The 25,996-nt window shown below is 37.1% G+C and overlaps 1 protein-coding gene across 15 annotated transcripts in view; it reads right to left on the reverse strand.

Annotated features, from left to right (window-relative positions):
- TENM2 (teneurin transmembrane protein 2) overlaps positions 1-25,996 on the reverse strand; it is an 848,782-nt gene that overhangs the window by 494,062 nt on the left and 328,724 nt on the right. For all 15 annotated transcript variants that reach the window (XM_069772607.1, XM_069772606.1, XM_069772615.1 and 12 more), the window contains exon 4: positions 14,765-15,040. In XM_069772607.1, the coding sequence (XP_069628708.1) occupies positions 14,765-15,040 (276 nt within the window). The remainder of the gene's footprint in view (positions 1-14,764; positions 15,041-25,996) is intronic.

The raw sequence follows: 25,996 nt of genomic DNA on the forward strand, positions 1-25,996 counted from the left end.
CCTCTCAGTAAAGAAATTTTTCCTAATATCCAACCTAAACCTCCCCTGGTGCAACTTGAGGCCATTTCCTCTCATCCTATCTCCAGCCACCTGACAGAAGAGACCAGCACCCACCTCACTACAGCCCCCATTCAGGTAGTTGTAGAGAGCAATAAGGTCTCCCCTCAGCCTCCTCTTCTCCAGGCTAAACAGCCCCAGTTCCCTCAGCCGCTCCTCATAAGACTTGTGCTCCAGGCCCCTCACCAGCTTGGCTGCCCTCCTCTGGACACGCTCCAGCACCTCCATGTCCTTCCTGTAGTGAGGGGCCCAAAACTGAACACAGCACTCGAGGTGCAGCCTCACCAGTGCCAAGTACAGGGGAACAATCACCTCCCTGCTCCTCCTGGCCACACTATTTCTGATACAGGCCAGGATGCCGTTGGCCTTCTTGGCTACCTGGGCACGCTGCCGGCTCATATTCACCCGGCTGTAAAGCACTTCTCAGGATCTTTAGCAAAACAGCTAATAGAAAACACCAACTATTAATGTCTGCCTGCTGTGGTTATAGGTCAGTCTTCTAACATTTATCATAGGACTCTTATTTATCTTTGCATCTTAAAAAAAAAAAGTGTCACACAAAATATTATAATTGTAATCAAAGGCTGCCTTCATCTGTCCTGATATCCATGGAAGTAAAATGTAAGGCATTAATTCCAACCACCCAAAATTCTGAAAACATAGGAGAAAGTCTGCTTTTAAATTAACAGAAATGTTCATTTGAAAAGATTAGATGGCATTCTGTCACCTAAGAGAGCCAGTACAGTGCTCCATTATGTATAGAATGTCCTTACTTCTGGGTAAGGACATTAAGTGCACAAACAGAGAGTCCACAGGGGAGAGGACAATGAGTCCTGATTGAGACAGACAGAGGACAGGCTTGGAGTGTGAGCCAATCCCAAAATTTAGGATTAAACTGAATATGGATACCTGTCTTCAGATGCTCTTAGGGAAGTCAAATTATAGGTCAAGAAATAAAGTATCTCAAAGAACAAAAACTGGGTAAGTATCACAATAGAAGTGGTCTTGAATTATGCAGTAATTATCCAGAAAATTAGAGCTGGCAAATTAATCTAGATGATCAAAACTCAAGGAGTCTTTGAGCAGCTACCCAGGGATATATTGACAGGCCTGGGCAGATAAGGTTTATTACTTCACTATTTAATACTGAAAATGTAGAGAAGTCTGCAAAGGAAGGAAACAAACTGAATTATTTACATATATTGTTAGCTTTAGAAATAACTACGAAATGCATAAAAATGAGAAGGAAAATAAAACTCCAAATATTTTTATCTCATTCACAAGCATGTAACACAAATACAATTATTCAGTTCCTAGCAATCTTGTGGCATTCACTGACACATTAACCCTTCAAGGTCAACAGCTCAGAACGTTTGCTATAGTAAAAGAGGTTATTAGAGTGAACATCAGCATTTATATACAGATGAAATCCATCAAAACTTATTCTCAGTATTGCTGTAGCATGCTTTTGAAAAACAGCATACACACATAGTTAGTAAAAACATTTTTGAAGGCAGATTACTACTTCTTTGCACAGGTCTGTTGTTTCACTGGCTGTCCTAAACCTAAGCATTTGATGAGTTCTCTGCAGCCTCCTTGGACTCCCCTTTCCTTTGCACCTCATGTCCCACTACTCATTCTCACTCGCTTGCCTTTTCACACTGCAGGTCACGGTCTTAACCTTTACCTAATCCTTCCTACCCCATGCCTTCATTCTACGCATTGTACAAAACTGTTCAACACAAGCGTTAGTGATGTTGTGTTTTACTTAGCAAAAAGAAGTTTAAACAGGGAAAAAAAAAAAAAAAAGAGCGAGATACAGAGGACAAACTCCACTCTGTTAAGCAATTATATCCATTCCTTTGTTTTGTCCTTATTCACACTATGTAATATAGCTTAAAGCTATAGCATTATGTGGGAGATACAAAAATAGCATACAATTCCTTAAAAATAATTCCCCTCTTTTGAAAGAAAACTGGAAAGAAGAGTAACTTCACTGTAATTCATCTTATTTCAAGTTTACTAAATAGAAGCGTTCTATGGAAAACAGATAAACCCATTTCTTATCTAGTACCACTCAAGTTTTTGGGTTTTTTTAAATAAAAAGAAATTTTCCCCCAGGAATCATGATTACTCATTCTTACAGTTCAGCATCTGAGGAAACAGAAGCTATATTCTCACTCTTGAATGCTAATTTGATGTTGAGAAAAGTCCCTTAACCATTTGTGTGAAAAAATCCAACTGCTACCTTTCAATATTTCTGAATGACAGTCATGGCTCTAAGCAAACAAATGATGTTCACATATTGTGCCTTGCCTACAGGCATGTTGTTGTAATTGAATGATATTATGCCTTCTTACAAGATGCTATCTCAGTATCAATAGGGCAAACATGGCAAGGAAGTATCAGCTTCCATAGGCGTCTTGAACTTCCTGGCAAATACAATTTCATGAACTGAACGGTCTTCCTCTCCATATCAGCAACGTGCTGCTGGAAAACCTTAGAATGACTTGAACAGTCAGCAACTTCTGAGATATTTATAACAACTCCAGAAATCACAAAAGCCAGCCTTTCCAATGAATTGTTGTTCAGCCATAAAATCTGTCCCAAAGACATGTTATTTGAAGGCCCTTAATAATACCAGCACAGTTCTAAGTAATTAAAAAGTAAAAAACCTACCAAAACTCCCTCTTCTATCTTAGCCTATAGGAAAAGAAGCTTGATAAGTTCATACTTTTATTTCATTTACCTGGATAGATGCATTGTGTATTTGGGAGCACAGAGAAAAATACCAAAGGATGGAAGGTATAAATATGAGTTCATATCGCACCTAAATACAGTCTGATATACTCTGTGAATGAACAGTACCTGTGATATATTCCATGAATCAACTAAGCTTCTTCGAGTCCAGCTTGTGTAAATCTCTGTCAGACCCCGTCACCTGACCACAGAAGGATAATCACTGGGCAACCACAGACTTAGGGGGACAGAGAGGACAGGTAGTACATACAAGCCTAAGCCTCTTCCACATTTTTAATATTAGGAAAGGGACCTTGAACTGGATGCCTTGAGGGGCCAGCACAAAGTATATCAGCAACTTATTTTGTAGTAACTATACCTCTTTCTGTGACTTCATTCACAAATAAAACTACCTCTTCTTCTGACACCAGTGTTCTGCTGCACAGTACTAAGTATCTAGAACCTCAAGGTGATTTCCTCGGTAAGAAATGAGTGATGTAGAGTTTGCACAACTACAATGTAAGTGGTTTTATTTAAATGTATTTAGATAACAAATCCAAGTGGATAACCAGGAAACAGCCCCTTTTTAGGACTTGGTTGTTCCGGCTACTGCTTGATTTCCTGAGATCAACAGCACCTGAAGAATTGAATCTACACACAGCTCTGCTACCAGGTGTGCAAATTATTCTCCATAAGGCCACTTTTTCTTGCCATTGCTTTACACAACTAAAGGAAAAGGTACCGTTTAGAAGCAGTACCTCTTCCAAAATTCAGTGGGTTTTAGCACAAGAATGTGCAAGATCACAGCAATGGCACCCTCTGGTGACAAACAGTAACACATTATAATGAGATAAATTATTCAGCCTGGAAAAAACATTTAAAGCTACTACTTCATGTAAACTTATTACACGGAAAACATTCCTACAGCAACTTGCAAAATGTAGGTGGACATTTTTAGGAACAATGATAACTAGCCTTCAACAGCAAGCAAGTTTTCTGAAAAAGGGAAGTTCTTCAAAATTCTTCCATCTCTCTGATATCACCATATCTTCCTATTATGGGTTCTAGTCTAATCTAATGTTCTTTAACCATCAGACAGACAAAATATAAATTGAAAAAATCATCCTCTATTTCTATCATAGATAGTATTTCAAATTCACGTATGGTTAAGATTTCAGCACGGTCTCTGTAGTGCTACCAACAGCTTTTGAGATGTTGAAGAACATTGATGAGAGGTCTGTGAGCCAAAGACTTAACAGGCGAGTGTTTTGGAAGTGGACAAACTGCTGCTCACAAGAAATCTTTCACTTGATTTGAAAGGCTGAACTTCAGCCTTTCTGAAGCATTGCCAATCATCCCCATGCTTCTTAAAGCAAGAATGTCAGAGTCAGCAATTTCAAATGCTACAGAGAGACTGAATGAATATATAAAAGTATTTCTCTTATCAATGTCAAGGAAGGAGACTGTCACAGAACGTGTAAAAGCTTAAATTAAGCAGAAAGTGGTCTTTAATCCATGTGAAATATAGTGAAATTAAAAGTAAAGAAAACAGTTGATTTCCAGATTTCTCCTATAGTACCTGACAGAAGTCCAGTTCTGCCAGGAGCTTCTGCAAAAAGTTGAGTCACAAAAAACCTTTATGGGTAAAACATAAAACTTGGGCTCATGAATGAGATTTCCTGCCCTCTGATTTAAGGAACAGAACTTGCGGCACATCTTTATCATTTACTTCTTAAGAACTAGATAAAAAAAAGGTTTTTAATAAAAGAGAGTAAAGTAATAGTAATCTCCCTTGAAACTCAGTAATTACGGGATTATTTAGTTTTCAACAAGTTCTGTTGATTCTAATATATCCATATTAAAACTTTGGCACTAAAAGAGCTAAGGTATAGTTTCCTATCCATTTTCTAACTGAAGATGAATTCTATTCTACCTGAATAGAACGTTACATTTCAACATCACATTAACAGTCAATTCGAATACATTGTCTTCGACAAGCTGCCAGATTACTTGAAAAGAACAGCGTGCAGAGTGTAAACACAAAGCATACCAAATGAAATATTTAGAAACAGTAATAATACTGAAACAGCCATATACGCGTGTAGTTTTACACGTATGGCAAATAGGCATTCACTGTACTATCAAAACCAGTTCCTTGGTCAGACTCAGGCCAAGCTTCGTAAATGAAAAAACAGTATGTGCCTTGACCTAGTTATGCACAATTCAGTGAAATATGCAAGTCTTTGTACTTAGGAAGATTATTAATAGTGGGGTATGCTACATGAGGAAAGGTGCCAGTATCTGGCCTGACAAATTTAGAGTAGGCTTTTGGTAAAATTTCACAGTCTTTTGAAAGGCAAAACAGAAAATAAATTCAGTATATGGTTTCATGTGATGTGTGCTTTGGTTTACAAGGGAAATGTGAAACACATTTTTTTTGTTTCACTATGATAAATTTTGTTAAACGCCACGTATAGGCAAAGCTTCTGCAAAGGTTTTATCACTCATCAGCCACTCACAATGCATTTATTACCAAGCTGGATTAACTTTATCAGATACACATCTCTCTTATAGAAAAGTATAAAAAGGCATTATTCTAACTCGGTTATACTTTGAACAAAGGCGCTGCCACTTGCTTACCTAGGTGACCTATATCATCTAAGTTTCCTTTACTAAAACTAATAATTGACAAACTGAATGATGTGCTGTAATGGAGTTCTTGTTAAACATAGTTTCATCATTTCTCTCTAGTAGAGGGAAAGGCTCATAATTAAAATACTAATTGAAAAATCTCATGGTTATTTTGAGAGTTTATTTAAAAAGCTCTCCATGTTGTGACCTTCACACAATGATGTAGATACAACTGCACGCAAAAGCTCTTTCCCTCTGAATTCGGGAAAAAGGAAGATCACAGCTAGCCTCAGCGGTTTATGAACCTAGCTGCTGCAGTATTTTCCAGGTAGCCTTAATTTACCAGCCTATATTTCTGTCTTCCTCAGTTTCCTGGCTAAATACTGGATTTCATTTCCCGTGTCACAATTCCTGGTTGCCTTGGTTCATGCAGTTATGTAGGGGGCATTCATATAATCCACAAAAGTCACTCTGAAGGAAGAGACTGCACAACAGGACACAGCTTCAGCCAGGTCCTCATATTATATGGACAAAAAGCACAATGGTCAAGGCCCAGCAACCAGAGCGTGGCATAGACTGTGGCAGAGGTACTGAAATCACTGACAACTCAGAGAAATGACAATTTACAATTTTTACAGACATTGAAGCCCTGACTCAAATGAATGGGCAAGAAGATTACAGACACCCATGGTATAAGACCTCACCACACCCTGCATAAGAGATTTTTTCTTCTTATAATCCATCCATTTCTTCTATGATCATGAGGGCTAAAAATTCATCTATCCCTGGGAGAATAAAACCTGAGATCCTGGTGTACATCGCTCTGGTCAACACCAAACTGAATGGAAAAATCTAATGGCTGCCAAATTGCTAAATTCCAGATACAAACAACTGAATGTGAAGATGGCAATTTTTTATCCTTTTTAGGCCACCTAAGCAGAGCTGTCACTGTTGCCACATGTGCATCCTTACTCTCTAGAATATCACCAAACACTGTGTTCCAGATAGTATTTATTTAGCTCTTTCAATATACCTGTATGTTTAGCACTACTTCCATCGCATCATCCTGCTAACCCACACTACAGTGTTATTGGGTTATATTAAAATTGTAACAAATGTTTAAGATTTTATATACTGTCATTTCATATTCATGTCTTCCACAAGGCTTTAAAGTTTACCAGTACTACATATCCATTTTTTGTCCTTAACCTCATCATTTACCCTCCTTCTGCACTGAATGCATAAGCCATTTACCTGGACAAAATTGTAGTTGATGTGTAGTTAAGTCTTTAAAAGTCATTCCTGCTAGTCAATTCCCTCATTAGGAAACCACTTCCTATTAGAAGTGCCCTCAAGTTTTGAGAGCACATCAAAATTGGATCCACTTAAGCAACCGAGCTTTGATACTGTGCTTAATGACTTGCTAAATTTGTCATTTACAAAGTACTTTACAAGCCTTCCTAAAGAAGAGATGAAGTATGCCCATGCATGAGCTAACCTCCCCAGCACTCCTTCTTAAGAAGTCTAGTTGATATATGACGTACGTGATTCCATTTTCTGAGTCTATGACATTTCATTTAAATCTCATCGTTTCCTTAGGACCATCTGGACACTTTCTCAGCTACGAACAGATCGTACAACTGCGGCAGCTTCTCTTCTCTTTCATATCTGTCCCTCCTGCTGTTTCCAAGCTACCTGGGTTGATCTGGGAGGGAAATGGGCACAACATTCCTAGACAGTACTAACAGCTGAAATTAGCACTCTACTCTGCAATATACAGTAAGTCTACAGCTTCCCTGCTTCTTCTTGTACACAAAATATAGGTATACTACCTCAAAATTATAAGGGCATATTATCTTCCCCCCGCCCCCCTCCGATTAAAGACTACACAGATCTGCTCCAACTGCATCACCACTGTTTAAACACCCCACTTTAACAAGGAAAGTCTTTCCCATAGGCAAAAGTGAATATTTAGGAAGCAAACTTAATCTCCCAATGTTTTAACCCAAATAGAATTCCGACACTAGGAACGTTAAAACCTTCTACTTCCAAACTGGTCTTACCACTCAGAGACATTAGCACACATACAACACAACCAAAACCTTCTCAAGAGTAGAATCACAGTTTCACCATAACCTTTTCTGCAAATTATGAAGTGTGAAATAGAAAGCTGAATAAAAATTAAAGTAATGAAATATTGAGAACAACATGGCAAAATTAAAACAGTAAAAATAAGAACATAAACTCCTTGCTGTCATCTGTCTGGTGCCTCTTTGTAAACTCCTGTGATGCAATAATATCTTTTCTTTTCTATTGTAAGTCTAAGTCCGTTATTCAACAACATCCCAGGATAAGCCCAGATTATACTGCTCATAAAATTGAAGCAACAATAAAATACAAGGTCAGTTTGAATTATGGGGTGGTTTTGTTTGGTGGGTTTTTTTTAAGATTTACTTTACGCATGCATTTGAGAAATCACTATATGAAATTACCACTGAAAACTTCATAGCAGGGAAAAAAAGAAAGGAAAATATAATTTCCCTGTTTTTTTCATAAGATTCAATCAGAAGTACAACACATAAATACAGTTTCTCATATTTTATCTTACAATTTTCCCAAATTCATTTAACTTTATTCATGGTATTCTTTTTTTTTTTTAATAAGTGATATGCACACATGGCATTGTCTGGTATTCAAACTTTCAATTACTATGATAAAAAACACCACCAAAGTAATGTGGAAAAAATTATAGAATTCACTGTCACCGATATGTCTAGCATAGCAATATTGATGGATATTGAACCTGAAAATATTTGTGAAGCAGCCTACAACACCTTTCCATATGACTTGAATCCTCACACCTGATGCTAGAGACAGGCTGGCTCCAGTGCAGTAGGTAAGATCTTCTCCAGGAAGAAAAGGGGATGAAGTGAGGAAAGGGAAAAGTGCATGGCACTACCGGATTCAACGTCAGGACTCTCCGGGTTCATTCCAATAACGCACCACATTTCCACACCTCACAAGATACAGCTAGGCTATCAACACAGAAATGGTTCCGTACATTCAAAATTATTTGCTTTTCATAGGCATTATCTACAAAAAGCTACCAAAATCACAGTGTTTTATTGTAGATTTCTTTAAAACATGCACACACATTACCACCATATGACCTTGAACTATTTCCCTTGTTTTGCTGAAGTTTGAGATTGCTTTATTTCTTCCCATTCATTCTTGTCTTGCTGTTCAATTCAGAATCACTACTAGGTAAGATAAAAGCATTCCTTGATCATCTTTTTTGGTCTGACATTATTTTAATAACATGGTTTCAGTCCTGGAATTTCTCCTCCTCCCCCAAGACAAGCTTTTCTTCTTTTCTGACACACAAATCTAAACCAGAAACATCTCAAGTGTTTGGTATTATCAGTGTAGAAATCTCATGATAAACATTTTATATTATGTCCCATTCTACCAGTGATATTATCCATTACATATAATAAAGGCACTATACAAAAAGTATCAAGGTAACAACTTTCTACCCCAAAAAAGGTCTCCAACATGATTCCAGATGTCTTCTTTTTTACAACAGGAGAATCAACATGATCTAGATTCACGTCAAACTGAAAGCCCTCCTTCTGGATTCTCTTTGGGTCTCTAAGTTCATTTCAGCACTCTGAAATATTACTGAGATCTGCTCTGAGTTTACATGCTACTTTTCTGTTCTCCTTTCTTCTACCTAGGATTATGTTTTCTCTCCTGTACTACTGGTTTGTTCAGCTTTTCACTCTCATCTGCCTAATGATGGTTGAATTTAATCACCTCCCTAACAGCATGTAACTGGTCATTCAATAACAGTGAAGCCAGGGAGACAATTGCAGATTTGTTGCAAAAACATTCTGTACATCAATCTTCCTTAATTATGACAGTTCGGTTTACATGGATTTTTATATTGAAAATTACTTTATTTTACAACAGGTTTTGAAGTTTTGAGAAGAACTTAATTTTCAACTCAACTTAAAAAAAAAAAGAACAACTGCTTGCTTTTTAAAAAAGTAAACAAAATATAGCCCTGGAAGAGTACTTGCTTCAAGGCCACTACCTAAACATAATCAGCACCTAAGCTTTACTCTGGAAACAGGAATACTGTAGGCTTAGGAAAGAACACATGACAACTGATGACAAGCGCTACTTTTGAAAAGACTTCCATGATGTTTTGGAATAAACAGTTACAGGATTTAATAAAAGGAAAGAAAAAATAAGCATTCGGGAACTCTGGTATATCCCCTATACTCTGTACCTGTGGGTCCCCACAAAGAATTCTCTCTACAAAGCTGGCACATGACATCAGAGATGAGCTATATATCTAATTGACTTTTTACATTTGTATATATCACGAAAAGATTAATTTACTTAAATCTCACAACTCAATACATCATGTTGATTAACAATTTGGTGACAGATTTGCTGTTATATATTCACATTGCCATGTATAAAAAAGACATGGCCAGATCGAGACAGAAGTAAAAGCTGTGAGATATAAGAAGAATTTAGAGCCTAATCAGACTTGTAAAAATAGAAGTGTTGCTTTTCAAATTGGATCATCAATAAGGTGTTTTGTTAGGAAGAATTTTAGTATACCAAGTAAAAAATTGAATTTAAATGAGTTTCCATTATTTCAATTTATCTATAAGCATTTCAAACCTGCTAATATTTCAAGGTTCACAGAATTCTAATTTATGATAAAATTAAATCATACTAAATCTAGAAGTGCAGAAAATGGTCATAAGCTTTGTGAATGGATTTGAATGGGAAACAAATCATATTGTTAGAGCAATTTTTAGAAATTAAGCCTCCTCTGTGCTACTTAGAGATGTACTAAAAGTGACAAAATAGATTTAATATTACAAGAAAAGTGAGAGGTATAGTTTGGTTTTTTGTTTTTTTTTTTTTTAAATGCAATGATATAAATTGATAGCATCTCAATATTAAAAAAAAAATCACCTTTTGGAGTTGAACTACTGTTTTGTAACACAACAGTTGAACTGTATCAGGGGAAAAAGCTTCAACGGTACGTTAAATAAATTCAGAAGTCCTTGCATCATGAGTTCACTCTAATATTGCTAGGCATAAATGGATAAAATCTCATACCAAGAAATGTCTTGTTTTATGCTAGTAACCTGCAAATCTGAAACCATATCAGAGAGCAAATTTCTCTTGAAGTATAGATTCCTGTTACTTCCTCTTGAAGACGAATACCTAGCAGGTTATTGATCTGCTTCTGAAGGACATAGTGTTTATTATGTAGGAAACCACTGCTGGGCACAAGCGTAAGAAATTAATGATGGTTTTGTAAGTGTCCACACTGTGGTGCTGAACCAGTGGGGCAACTGTCAATCTATATGATAATGCATCTCAAAACTTCATAAAATCAGTGATGTGAAGAAGCATTGATTTTTGAGCTAACCAGAATTTGTGAGAGACTAAAAAGTTTACTGAAGTTAACACCTCTGTGTATATAATAGTTGCTTCAAACTTGCATGATTTTTTTAAACACCCAAACATACAGAAACCCTTATCACAAAAACCTTTCCAAGTAAAAATGAATTCCACGTACTGGTTTGTTTCTTGTGTGCTATTTGATCATGTCCTTCTTTCTCTTATTAACATCATTGTTAGAAAAATTACCTATTTGAAATGGATTCACTGCACTGTATTTCCAATTACTTAATAATTCACTTAGTGTAAGGAAGAAACTGAAATGCAAGCAAACAGACTCATTCTTTTATCAATGTCTGTGACAGTATGTATGAAAGTAGGTCCTGAGATTAAATTTTCTCATACAAAAGGTGTGGCACAGTGCTTCCACTGAAATGGAGACAGTCGCCTTCAGTAAAGTGAATTCATGCTACAGAAATGAATCCCAATTGTTCCGTAATGCCAGAATTTCATTAGTCAGGTTTTTTATTTGAAATTATGCACAGTAGCCTTATCAAAACTATACTAAAGTCATGGAAGCTGTCATGTTTTCTGTGAATGGTTTCATTAAAAAAAAAAAAAATTAATCAGTCACTGATTCTTTTTAAAATACTGACTTCCTTGTACACACCATTATTAGTAAATATACATTTCCTCTCTGGTTTTGACAAAGAAATGTATCCTGCTATGCCTGTGGAGAGGAGATACTACTTGAAGATTCAATTTAAATCAACAAAAAAAAAGACTGCTGTTACAAACAAAATCAATTGCACTTTTCGGAGCTTTCTTCTATCAATATAAAACCTGTAATTCAGTTTTGCCTTGTTTGCTTTGACAAGCAGTTGCTTGTGTTTCTAGTGCCTGGCACACCGGCTTTGTTGAAACCAAGACAACAGTCAGTAAGTATGGGGAGGAGCCTAAAATAAACATCTAAAAGAAATCCTCTTCTGAGAGGCATCCAACATGTAACAAATTAAATTTTATCACAAGTAATATGCGTAGCAGGGAGCTGGTTTCATTAGCTGGTATCAGCTGCCTGAATAGTTGCTCTGAGGGTACAACATCAGGGAGATCCCTTTTCACCTTCTGGGCTGGTTTTGGCTGGGGTAGAGTCAATTTTCTTCACTGTAGCTGGTATGGGGCTATGTTTTGGATTTGTGCTGAAAGCAGTGTTGATAACACAGGGATGTTTTCGCTACTGCTGAGCAGTGCTCACACAGAGTCAAGGCCTTTTCTGCCTCTCCCCCCACCCCACCAGCGAGCAGGCTGGGGGGCACAAGAAGTTGGGGGGGGACACAGCCAGGACAGCTGACCCCGACTGACCCAAGGGATATTCCAGACCATAGGACATCGTGCTCAGCATATAAAGCTGGGGGAAGAAGGAAGGGGGACGTTCAGAGTTAGGGTGTTTCTCTTCTCAAGTAACCATTAGCACGCGCTGGAGCCCTGCTTTCCTGAAGATGGTTGAACACCTGCCTGCCCACGGGAAGTGGTGAATGAAGTCCTGTGGTGGTGAATTCCTTTCCCCCTCTCGGGGCTGATTTTCGAACTCGGGAAGGATCGCTAGGCCTTAGCATAAGTGTCATGAGTCGGGCAGTGAAGTGACCCTTGGCCGTGCCAGGGACTCTTACACGGCGAAGACAGGGAGATACGCTGCGCGTCCCAAGGACTCCTGCTGCCCGGCGGAGGCGGGACGGGAGCAGGGATGGCCAGTTCTCATAACGACCTGCGGCCAGTTCTCTCTCAAAACAACCTTGAGACATTACGGTCCTCCCCTGACAATCTTGGAGCATCCCGTATCTGTGTTTTGAGTTATTCTCAGTCTCGGAATTTTCCAGCGCAGCTGGGATTCTAGCAAATTGTTGATGACAAAAGTCAATCATCTCCCGAACCTATAAAGAGCGGTACTGAGTGAGGCCCTTTGAGCTCTCCTGGACCGCAGCGGGCTGCGACCAGCATCTCCCTCTGAGCGGGGCGCCTCTCGGAGCTCGCAAACTCTCCTGTTTGCGAAAATCGGAGGTCTGTCGCCGAAAGCCAGTGTGACCTGGGCTGATTCTCTTCGCTCCTCGAGGCTCGAGCCTTTGCCCGTTGAGACAAATGCCAAAGCATTCGACGTGAATATTTTCACTGACCTCAAGGGGAATTTTTAACAGATAGACCTCCTTTTCTCTCTTATTATTCTCTATATGTATTTCTCTTAGTGTCTTTATGCACGCATGTGTACTAACCTGACAAGTCTATAATAAGTAAGTCATAGCAAGTATATATTATGTTATAGCAAGTATATTATAAGATGTTAAGTAAGTTATAGAAGATATAAGTTAATACTTTAACATTTATACATAAATTACTGTCATGATTTTCATTCAACTGTGAAAGAATTTTATGCTGCGATTATACTGACAATCCATTTAGATATAAACTGTTGACCAAGTCTGGGACTAGGAGTTGATCTGGCTGCACCTAGACTCCGACAGGAGTTTAGAAAGCAAGGGGGTCTTCTCTGAACCTCGTGACTCAACGGGAGGGTTTCCCTTACCTTTTCCCACATTCCCTTTTACCCTATTACGTTTTCAGTCCCCATATACATAAGTTTAGTTTAATCCTAATTTAATTTTCCTGTATGCATTTCATCCATGTACTAAGTAATAGAGTGAACCTTGCCATTGAATTCTGTGAAGTCACACTGTTATACAAATTTCTATTAAATAATTTTTCTGTTGCTAATACAATTGGAGATGATTCTTTAAGTGATCCGAACCCTTCTCTCTCATTTTTAATCCCCCCCCCCCCCCATGACAAGTCCTTGTTTTGCTTTGCTTGGGCATGTGCAGCTTTTGCTTTACCTATTAAACTGTCTTTATCTCAGCCCACGAGTTTTCTCACTTTTACCCTTCCGATTCTCTCCCCCATCCCACCGTGGGGGGAGCGAGCAAGCGGCTGTGTGGGGCTTAGTTGTTGGCTGGGGTTAAACTGCGATACCTTCTCAGAATGGCAAGTATCAAAACATTTAGTTCATATTTTAACTAAGCTGAGTTTGCACCTTCATCACCCTATAGGATGGAGGACAAATTCCTGCAAATCCACTTTTACCATTTTTCCTCTGGTTTAGTTTAAAAACATGGGAGCACAGAAAATTCCCTAGGTAAAAATTTTTAGCTGATATATATGAAGAACATGAATCTGGGTTATATGAATTTGAAAGGACAGCTGGCTTAATGCAGTTTACTTTGAGAATCAACCAATGTCTAGGCGTTTGTCACAAATGATTGTTACACTGTCTAAAGTCTCATTTCTATGAACTTAATGACTATAGTAAACAGAAGTGCTTTGCCTCAGTCTGATGCATAGGTTTGCTTTCTAAAAGCCCCCAATACTTACCAATAAGCAAACAACAAATTAATTTTATTTTTTATAACTTCAAAAACGTGAAAAACCACACAAAATTAAATCTGATTGTTACAAATTAGCACCATTGTTACAGCTAGTAGCGTATTGTAGATTATCAATATTACCTCAAGCTGAGTATAAAAATCACATACGAGAAACTATTTCTCTTAAGAAATTTCTTTCTGCTTCTCATCATTAAGATTAATTTAATGTACTCTGAGCACAAACTTCTGTGAAAGATTATTGCGAGGAGTAAATTGTACGATAAAACACAAAATATATCATATTATATGATATACATGTCATAGAGTTTCCTGACATCGATGCTAAAACAATCCCAACATTAAAAAGCAGCTTTAGTCAAACTGAGAAAGAAAAGTAAAAAATTAACCTTTAAAAGAATACTCATGCATTTCTAAGTATGATCACGTTCTTATACATGTGCATTAAGAACATATTGAACAAAAAGGCCTACCATTTTCCTCATCTGACTTATTTTCATTGTCGGAGTCGGTAAGCGTCAGAGCTGAGTTTTCACGACTTGACAGACCGGAACTTCGCCTGGATTTGATCCCTCTTCCCCACAGCCTGATGGCATGCTCCGGAGACATTCCTCCCTCCGTGTCTGAGTCAGCATCAGAGCCGGTGCTCAAGGAATAGCCTTGATGGAGTATTCCTATGTCTGAGCAGTAGCCGCTTCGATGGGGAGAGGGCTCACAGATTCCTAGTTCTGCAAGGGTGAAGTTTGTTCCTAAAAGGGCAATAAATAAAAAAAAAAAAAAAGAAAAAGAAAAAAAAAGAAATTTAAAAGCTAGGGGATTTATTTTAAGTTGGAAAATAACATACTTTTAAAATTTCTGTTAACTATGCTGTGTAAGCCTCTGTAATGAATTACATACAGAAATCTCTGGTGCTCAGATCTAGCAACTTAACTAAAACATATTGAATATAGTTAAAATGGATGAAATACAGAAAACAAAGGTAGGAAAGGTCTTTAAATTTTAGGTTACTATTTTGGCCCCAAATAATTAATCACTTAGGTATGTGATTAACATAAAGCTCATGACAAGAGCTAATGACATGACCTGCTTTATTATATGACTAACCTTATATTTATAGGACCAGAGCATGAGCTTTGAAGTTGAGCATTTGATTACTCAAAAAGAGAAATTTTTTCTTATGAAGCTCATTTTCTCATACATAAGTCTTCCATAGAGATAGGATTTTTAATGCTAATTTTCATATAGTTTCCTATTTCACAGAAAATAAACATTTATTTGGGAAAACAGAGTTTACAGATCAGGATCGCTTGAAAGAATGCAAATGTATCAGCAGTGTAACATGAAACCTTGTCACCAGCTTTGCACTTTTACATTTGGTGAGATTGATAGTTTAATATCTCCTATAGAAATCAAGATAGACCTTATAATCATTGTAATTGTTTTCTGCCTTTTTTCACCATATTCAGGAAGAAAGCATACATTGATACCAAAATCAGGAGGACATTGGGTTTAAAGGCAAAACTTTCGGGAACAATGTCAAAACATGTGACCTTTAGCAGTTAATAACGAGTCAGTGGATAAAGTCTCATACATTTTTAAAGCACATGGAGTCCCCCAGGGTTCTCGGAAAGTATAGACTTGCTGGCTGATTTCTGCTTATGTATTTGTTTCCTACGGTAACGAACAGGATGGTAAAAAAATATAGGGAAATATTCACTGGTCTTGAAGGCTTTCAGAGATTTTGAAAAGCAGTGATTTTAGCTTCATTACATTGGCCTAAAAATGAAGAACAAAGACAGACTGAAGTCACTGGCAGTATAACTGCCAACTATTTAATTAATTTCTTAATTCGCAGGGAAACTAGATCTGTGGTCTGTTTTTCTAAAAAGTTAGTTTTATTTTCTCCAGAAGTAGTTTATATTTTCTCCTCTTCCTCTACATATTTATCAGAATGAAGCTATACAGTGGATGTTCATACACTAAATAAAAAGCACACTTAAGTGTCTTCTATTAACAAAGATGTTAACTTGGTTTTTTTAAAGTGTTAGAACTTCTTTCACAGATTAGTGAGGAAAGATCATACAGTATTAAATCTATCTGGTTCATCTATCTGTATCACCCCTCTCTAGTCTCACACCTAGCTGTTAAAGTATTTTTTGGATATGGGATGTATGCACACATCTGCAGAAAGTAAAACTGGGCCCTACTTAACTTTTATTCCTTGAGCTCATCAATTAAAGGAAGGTGATGGATTTCTTCTGGAAGACTGAGCTGCATCTTCATCCAGCAACAGCTAGACGGCAATATTGAGCGTGACAGGAGGGAGAAGACGTGTTCTCTTTCACCCCTAGGTTAACCAGCAAACAGGCCAGCAGCAAGAGAGTGGCCAACAACTTCAGGTAAAGAAGTAGCACTGCCTGGATGCTTCTAAAGAAGTGAAGCATTTAGTGGCAACGTTTAAAAAGATTATAAAAAGGTTGACATTAAAAAAGTCAGCTCTTTTTCATCAACACCAAATTAACCCGAACTCTCCTAGTTAGGAGTATATTTTAAACTGCCTTGTAATATTTATTCTAGTAATCTGAAATTTTGTGGTTTAGTCAAAAGCAATGAACTGAACAGTCCTAAAAATGAGCTTCTCAAGTGCACTTCAGTCTAAACATTTTTTGCCTTTTTTTTTTTTTTAGTAAGTAGAGAGCTCTGGCATGACAGATGAAACTAAGCTACTTTTAAAGAAAATGTAAATTTTAATCAGGTCCAATTTCAGTAGAAGACATTTAACAAAAGCAGCTTGATTGACTAGGGTTTTGGTTTAGCCACATGAGCAAACTAACCTTAGACCCATAAAAAAAAAGGTCAAAACCAACCCAAAATATAAAACATATATAAAAAATGGAGTGAACTTAAAGCCTACTAGACCCATGCTTTCTGACCTACACAGGCAGAGTGCATCTTGACATCAAATACATGTTAAAATTACCAAACTCATCATGAAAGTGAAGTTTTTCAAGTTTTCTTGTTTGCTGTTGGCATAAATGTCTACAAATACACACCAATTATGAATATATTAGCTTAATTAAGCTGGTTTACATACACGGTATAGCATTTTAATGATATTCTGTGGATTTTAACAGCCATTACAAGCCCAGATGATTTCACTCTGATTAGCATCCTGTATTGACGTCAGAATCTGACTATAACATCTGATGCAAAAAGCAATCTGCAAAGAAATTCTTACTTTATTTGTCTGAGAAAAATGGTAAAGGCATTGAAAGTGGAAGGAAAATACAGTATTCACAGAAATCATTCATCCATTTCAGTTTTATTCTCTGGGAATTTGGTATCATCCAGAAACATGGAGAAAAAGATTAGAAAACTGACCAAATTCAAAAAATTTGAGAAGTGGATCAGATCAACTCAAGAACACAGATGGAATCAGCCTCTGGGAAAGCATTTTCTATGCTGCTTCTCAGAAATCTCCTTACAGTCTTACAACAGAAAATCTTGAGCATCCTGATGATAGACACGAAATATTCTAGAGATTTCCTTCTCCAGCAAAAACATGTTCTTCTCTGGTAGACTCTAAGTTAGTTTTATTTATTAATTTTCAGTGTTTGCTTCTGCAAAATATGTGAGACTGTTCTGTAAGACAGCATACAATGGCCGAATAACTTGTCCTTGGATACCCATGGGTAACCACATAAGAACATATTTTGGAGACATTTTTCGCATCTGTATACATACATAGATTTTATATATACATACATATATAAGACCGTTTTTCAGAGATCTATTTTATATTTAAATATATAAAAATGTATCTATATATATTAAACTTCCTGATATCTTCATAGCCCTTAAGTTACTGTAAAATATGAGGAAAAGGAGATAAAAACACTATAGTTACGTTCTCTAGCCCTATTCTTGACCTGGATGATATTCTCCTACATGCCTCATTTCTCTAAAATGAAACTGTCCACTTCTCTTGAATAACGTATGAACTGCTTTCACTCATATAATATTCTCTTATTTGCTCAGCCATTATTGCACATTAAGGCATTAATGGCATTAGTAGACTACCCTTGTAAATTCAGATAATGGATAAATACAGTTCTGCATGCACAGAAATCATTTGTTCAATAATTCATAGCAGAAAGAACCCTACTATTACTTTGCAAATGAAGTATAGTCTCCCAAATAACGAGAAAATATCTAACTGGCTTCGTATCCGCTCAGTATCCTGGCAGGATACTGCCTATGGGATCCTGAGGACGGGAGGGTTACCAAGAACAGTGCAGCCTTCCTCGTCCCCACCGCCAGTAGAAACGACAGCACCTCTGGGCTGGAGTGAGGAAACAGACACAGCCTGGCCTGGGGTTAAGGTTTAGTGTCTCCTTCAAGAAGTATTTTTCTTACAGCTCTTTAAATGATTTAGGAGATCAAGCAAACCAAGACCTCCCAGAAGAAAAGCGAAGGAAGGAGGGCAGCAGTACCTGTTGCTTGCCATGCCCTGGGAATTCAAATTGTACCGCTGTGTATTCACAGAGAAAAATCTGTTCCATAAGCTAAAGTGCACTACGAGCACTAGCAGTCAAAGCACATGGATGCCTTCTGACAGTGTTATACAGCATGCTCTACCTCTAGGGCTTGCACGGAGTTGGGAGTAACTGCATTTTACTGAAACTTCACTTGCAAAGTAGGACTGAAATGCGCAGGCAGAATCTGTTCTTGCACATTCAAAACTTAAGGGTATTTTCTTTCAGATTCTTGTAGCATCTACTACATTGCTGGTGATACTAAATGAAAAGAGATAAATAACATTCAAATTTTATTGGTGGAAAAGAAAGAAGCCTCTTTCTTATGAAGAACACACCACACAGAAAAAAAAAAAACCCTCACAAGGTTTTTTGCTTTTTCATATGCAACAGAGCTTACTAGCCTCCATCCTCAGTCCCTTCATCTCCACCTGCAGAAATCACTAGACCATTTTCATTAAAGAACTTAATGCGAGCTGCTCCCTTAAGGTGTATGCAATCTTTCATATAGAAAGAGACCTATAGCATACCAGTTTTGAAGTGTAGTATAATGTTATGTACTTGATCATCATTGCCCATAATCTACATGCTGTGAATAGTCCCTCAATGGAGTAGAAAAGAAGATGTTTTCCTTTTAATTAGTACATTACTTCTATTATCTTTTGAGCACATCTCCTTTTACAGAAATTTACTACTGAAGTTATTTAGTATATAATACTTACTAAAAGTGTGTTTAATTCAATGATGTACAATTCTACTCATCATCTCAGTGAAGACTAGAAAGCATTACCATATAAGCAAAGGTTATTTTCACCTAACCTCTCGGCAGAGGTCTTATTTGGGTCATTACAAATTGCATGAATTGCCCTTCTGAAGATTAATCTAATCCAGCTGTGATCGCTACAAGATGCCTCAGAGGAAGATATCTGAAACCAGTAATGCACAGATATGATAAATTTGCCTTCAACACTAGATCAGCAGTTCAAAACTGGGCTAAGTCTAAAATCAAAAGGATAAATATCACTTAGATTCTTTGCTACTATAATCAATTACAAGAAGTAAGGATAACAAGAATACATTCATTTAAGATATTTCATCCTTTCTCAAATTTTTTTATGTTCATAGCTATAATGATTTTTGCTGGCACAAGTACTACAATTTAGCTCCAATCTGCGGTATATGAAGAGGTCGTTCCTCTTAACAAACTCTGATGCACACTTAATTTTTCTCAATTCTTTATGCATTCATTTATTATAATGACAGGGACAACAGATGATTACAATCTCATTTTTTAATCTACTTACTGTAGCCATTTTTTACATTTACCCTTTTTACTCATCTTCCTTATCCAATAAACAACTGCCATCTTTTTAATCCGCTGTATCTCACCTGTTTCAATGCTATTCTTTTCCCATGGTTAAAGATCCTGTTCTACAAAATGTTTTACTTAATTTTGTTTCTAATTCTACACTATCAGATACTCCAAACTGAGACTTCAAACCTAAGCTGAGGGATACACTACTGTCTTCCTGCATTTTTATAGCTTTTCTACTATTTTATTTAGGATTTTTGAAAAAAAAATGTATTAATGTAAGCCCTTTATTTTATAAATGTCCCCCTCCCCTCCCCCACCTCCCTCCTTGATGCATCATTATAAAATATACTGCATCTTTCTGGTGGTTTAAATATACTTACATCAGAAGTATCCTTTCCCTGTAACATACAGGAATTTTAACCACATAATCACAATGAATAACCTCTGTGGCAAATCTAATACTAGCATGGAACACGCCTGGAAAATTCTCTCTCTTAACATCATTGATCTCACAATGACTGCAATATTCCATTTCTGAAGAAAGCACAAATTCAAAAAGAAAAGCACAAAGAAAAGATAAGCTCTTCTTTCACTGTGATCCCTCCAAGTAGAGGAAACATCCCCTGGCTTGGGAGGCCAGGTAAGAAACAGGAGATACTAGTCACTCTAGCCATGACACCCATCAGCATACAGCAGATTTATGGGCTAGCTTTTCCTCCCCATTGTAATATTCGCAAACATGATTACATAAACTGAACTGTTTACCTGAACTCTCCTAACACTCCTATTTCCTAACTCTCTATCCATTTTCCCCTAATAATAGTCCTTTGGTAGCGTGGGGAAGGGGCAGTGTAAGCTCCTGTCGAATGAAATCTCCGCTGATCAAACACTAAAAATACCTGGGAATGGATTCCTTAGAAATTAGAAAGTAACAATAATGAACAAGCTATACCTTGTTCTAGGTTTTAAAATCTATAGCTGGGGTTTAACAATAGCAGGACATCCTACGTGTTTCTGTTACTGCCTACTAAGAAGATTGGCAGATGACATACTTTTGTGTAAGATTATTAAATTCTAGGTATTGCTAGTCAGGAAAGTGAAACATTTTATAACTAAGTGAATGTGAACTTTCACCACTTAACGATGATAAATCTTACTTTCATAGAGCACATTTGTGACAAAGCCATCAGGAAATGCTTTATAGATGTTACTGAGAAGTATGAGAATACCACAGAGGTCTTGATGCCCATCTCCAATGTGCTGTCACCCAGCCCGCACGTGCATACGTACATACACACCCCACTCTGGTAACACTTGCTACAATTTAGAATATACATGTACATTGCAAAATTTTGCTACAAATACTAACACAGTAGTATGCAGACAACAATTTTTAAAATTCAATAGAAACACAATGGTTTTCTTCAATGTGAAACTCCGGCAGCCTCAGTCCCTTCTGCGGCAAACTGACTAGAAGTAGTAAACAGAAACGCATACGCACATTACAACACGTGGTTTGAATTTGAAATATATTTTCTAGCTCCTCTCATCAATGACAGCAAAATCCTTTAATTGTCTTTTTTATAATCCTCTTTCTGCCTTGCTTCTTTCTGACTTGGAGATTCCCAAGCCTAATACCAGGATACAGATGTTTCTCTTTTTGACAATAAGGCTGTTGACAGTATTAATAAAGTAGATTCATATCCACTTTAAAAAATTATAAGGTTTATAAAACCAGGCATCTAATGAGACTTCACTCTAGCTCACAATATTACATAACCTTCAGTTATGTGATCATATTCTATTTTTTCAGTAAAATTTCCTCCTTTGGTGCAATGACTGTGGAGCCACTCTCATTTTTTTTTAACCTTCCTCATTCAGTCTTTATATACCAAATAGAGAATACAGTATTTTTAATTACTTCACACACATTTTCTGTGGTTGTGCTGAATGTAGTCTCTGAGAACACCTCAAACACTACTTTCTTTATCTTCACCTCCTTACGAGGTGAGCTTTTATCATCCCCATTTTATAGCTTTTAAAGTAAGGAAAGGGAGAATAGAACAGCCTCTTTCCAGAGCACAAACTAATTTTGGCAGAACAAGTACCATCTAAAAAATATATTTCTGGTATCACCTTATGGTGATGAACTTCTTTTTAATGATATGCTGGTTTAGGGCAAAGTATGCATTTATCGCTTTCTCCTCAAATGCTGATGTTGATTAAGGACAAAACTAGATTTGGGAGGACGAGAGGATGGAGCTAGGTGGCAAGTATTTATTATCTACCCAACGCAGCCCAGGTTAAAATGTAATTCTTCAGGCTAACGTTTTACTTTCTTAGGCAGTCTTTCATTTATTGTAAGCTTTCCAACCTTTCCAAGCTCTGAGGAATGGTAAAAGGAGAACAGCTTCATTTATTACAAAGGGATGTGTTATTCCTACAGATCTGTCCGTTCTGAAACCTGAAGGAGACAGGAAAAAAACTACGCAGTTCTCTAAGCAATTGCTTCGCTCTCCTCTGCTGCTTTGCCCTTCTGTGTTCTGCCTAGGCGCACTTCTCCTCCTCCTCCTGGCTGATTAAGTGCCAGCAGAAAGCAAATTCGGGGCTGAGCCTCCCCTATTACTGCCCGTGCGGGTGCCTGGCAGCAGTGCAGGAGGAGCAGCCATGGGAAAGTCCTGCTCAGAGCTGACCCCGCAGGCGGGCAGCAGCTCCTCGGCACACATGCAAGCTTTCATCAGTTCTGCAGGCAAACTCCAGCGAATCTACCATATTTCTGCAGAGACGTGGAGACAGAGAGCAGGGAAAGGTTTTCCAAACTTGGAATCTCTGATTCAAAGGACGGAGATACTTCAGTTTAATGAACACAACGGTCATGTGATGTTTCTGCTGCAAGCAAAATAACGTATTTTCTCTACCATCATTCTCAGAACCAGTCAGGTACTCCCTCCTGTCCCGTCTCCAAACAAATCAACCCAAAGTAGACAGAATTAATGGCAAATTTCAACCTAAATACTTTGATCTATTGAAGTTTTGAGGTGTTACTATAAGAAATGTATGTAAACTCAAGGATACGCAATGCATTAACACATAAATAAGATCTTCCTTTCTCAAAGCAACTTCAGGCCTCTCCATGTATCTACTTATCTCCAGTGAAATGTATCATCTACCATTTAAAAGGCAATGACTTTTTTGTGATCAAAATCAAATTAAAAATCCACAGGGTTGTGTGTGCTAAACGTGCACAATGTATACCTGTATTTGCATAAGTATGTGCCGTGTCAAAGATGGCATCCTGGGCAACCTCCAGCAGGAGGAAAAAAAAAAAATCTGCTCTTTTTAGGGCTACTTAGTGTGGAATAAGACAATGAGTATGACCAGTAATCTAAAACAACTCTAATCCTATTGTCTGCACTTTTTGTTAAAGTGACAAGAAAACATGAGAAAAGTTTTACATTTAAAACTACAACAATATACTTTTTTCCTATGTGAACGAGACTGGAAATGCTTCCACAGATGTGATAGTAGACATTTTAGCATTCTGAAATCAGTTGTGCCACATTACTCATGTCCAAATACATTCACAAAATTACAAAGTTAACAATTGGGCTGTTGTGCAGTACTGGGGACTAGCAGAAACTAACTTCCACATATTAAAAAGAGAGACTGAAAGCAACCCACAAAAACAGTAACTGGGGGAAAACCAGCACAGATTCTGTTCTTTTTATCTGTGAAGTGTAGGCAACAACACTGTGCTAACACAACTGTCCAAACGATCTAACGTACCTCTGCAGTGACAAATACTGCATTTTGGGGATAAAATCTGTACCAATTCACAGCTATGTTCTGTTATACATTCCAACAAGAATGTGGTTATCAATGACTAAAATTCTGTTCCTATTATTTTTTATTTTACAAGCAGCAGAGAAAGAACAGAACATGAAGCTTCGTGGCAAGTAATGCTGTTCCTGCTGTAAACTTCCCAGCTCCTGTCCCAACATCATCAAAGTAACAGTGGTTTTTGGAGGGGGGGTGGGGTGGGTTGTTTTGTTTCTTTTTAATAGAAATTTATGAAAAGGAGTTAAAGAGCATATTTTCTATTCCCAGTCATAAATGACGCAAACTAGGGAATAATTTTGTTATATGCCTGTTTCTTCTTTAGAGAACATAAATTTCTAAATAAAATTCACCACAGAAGCACAAAAAAGATAAAGAATATACTGCATTTGTGTACATAAAGTGATTGCTACCATAAAAAAACACAGAAAGAATTATTTTCAAATTGCTTTTTCATGTTAAACAACCTGTTCAACACCTGATAATATCTCCTGTCACACTAGCATAGTATTTTACTATGAAGGAATAACAACAGCTCCACGGAAAATGCAAACTTCAAAGAGGAGTCAGTTTTAAAGATAGTACAAGGAAAGAATGAAGTGCTATCCCAACAGAGAAGAGCTAGCATTTACTATCTGTACTGTCTATCCCTGTTCACAATGCACAGTTAGGCTCGTTTGGCACAAAGTAGTACAATAATTAGACCATGGTACCCACAGAATCTAAAATCTCAGTTTCCACCACTAAAAAATGGTATGAGTCATTTGCATTCTAGTCTAGCTCATGAAGATGCTGGTCTTCTGGTGTAAAAGCATTTTAGTTATGTCAGAAAAGGACAGTGAGTTCTCCTTGGTCTCAAAAAAAACCCCCAACAACTCAGTTAACCATAAATATACAGATATGAATACTTTTGGATAAAATCACTATACAGCTACTAATCTTCATTGATACACGAATCTGAGTTCAATTATTAAGAAAGATTTCTATGAAAATCTGTAGGAAACTACCAGAGGATAAATTAGCTGGTGATAATTTGCTGAATTCATCAAAAGCCTTTTCTTATTTTTATACTGTTAAATCAAGATTTGAAAAGCAGTAAAAAATATACCACTGTTCATGACTTGATAAATAAGCTGTGCTCTCAAGAAACAGTAAAAGTCACAGGTAATAAGCTTGCATACTTTCATAACTGTTTAATTGGGAACTCTTGAAAAACCTGAATCAGCTGTCATCACAGACGAAACCTTAATTGTTTTCTTTTATACCTTGCTTCACAAGTTAGGAACATGGGTAGTCTATATTTTATGAAGGTCCCCAGACACATATAAAGATTCCTTAGCTCTAGCAGCTGTCAGCTGTTTAGTCACAAGGTGCTTCTTTACTGTAAACATCATGTCACCTAGAAATAATGGTAATGTAAATTGTATCCTGTACAGTAGAATAAAAGAAGTTTAAACCATTATTCAACTCAGAACTTTTGTGTTTACATTCTGAATGATGTTGCTCATAACAGGTTTTAGAAATGCCAGAGATGCCAGCCTTTAACTCTGCATTTCTAATCCTGCTAGGAGGACAACGAATAGACCAATGTGGATGACTCTGAGGACTGATAAAGGAATTCATCTGAAATGGAAAGAAGAGCTTCCCCAAAAATTCAAACAATTTAAATGGAGCATCATATGAATTAAAAAAGCATATTGAATGAATCCATATAAATTTTATGCCAAACTTAAAGAATAATGAAATCAAAATCATTTGAGCATTACAATTTTGAAGAAAAGAAAATATTATAATCAGGTATCAAGGAAAAGAGATTAAGGTCTTTGAGACAGTATACCTACTAGGAAACAGACACAACCACATTTTCTTTTATTCATCATTTGTGTTCATTTTTTGAAGAGATCAGGAAACGTCTTTATTTATTTGATTGAATTATAAATTGCTTTCAGCTTTTCATTTTTAATCCTAGTAAAATAATTAGTTATTTTCATGGCCAGTCAGTTGTGGTATTATAAATG

Source organism: Haliaeetus albicilla, chromosome 27 (genome assembly GCF_947461875.1).
Source record: "Haliaeetus albicilla chromosome 27, bHalAlb1.1, whole genome shotgun sequence".
NCBI lineage: Eukaryota > Metazoa > Chordata > Aves > Accipitriformes > Accipitridae > Haliaeetus > Haliaeetus albicilla.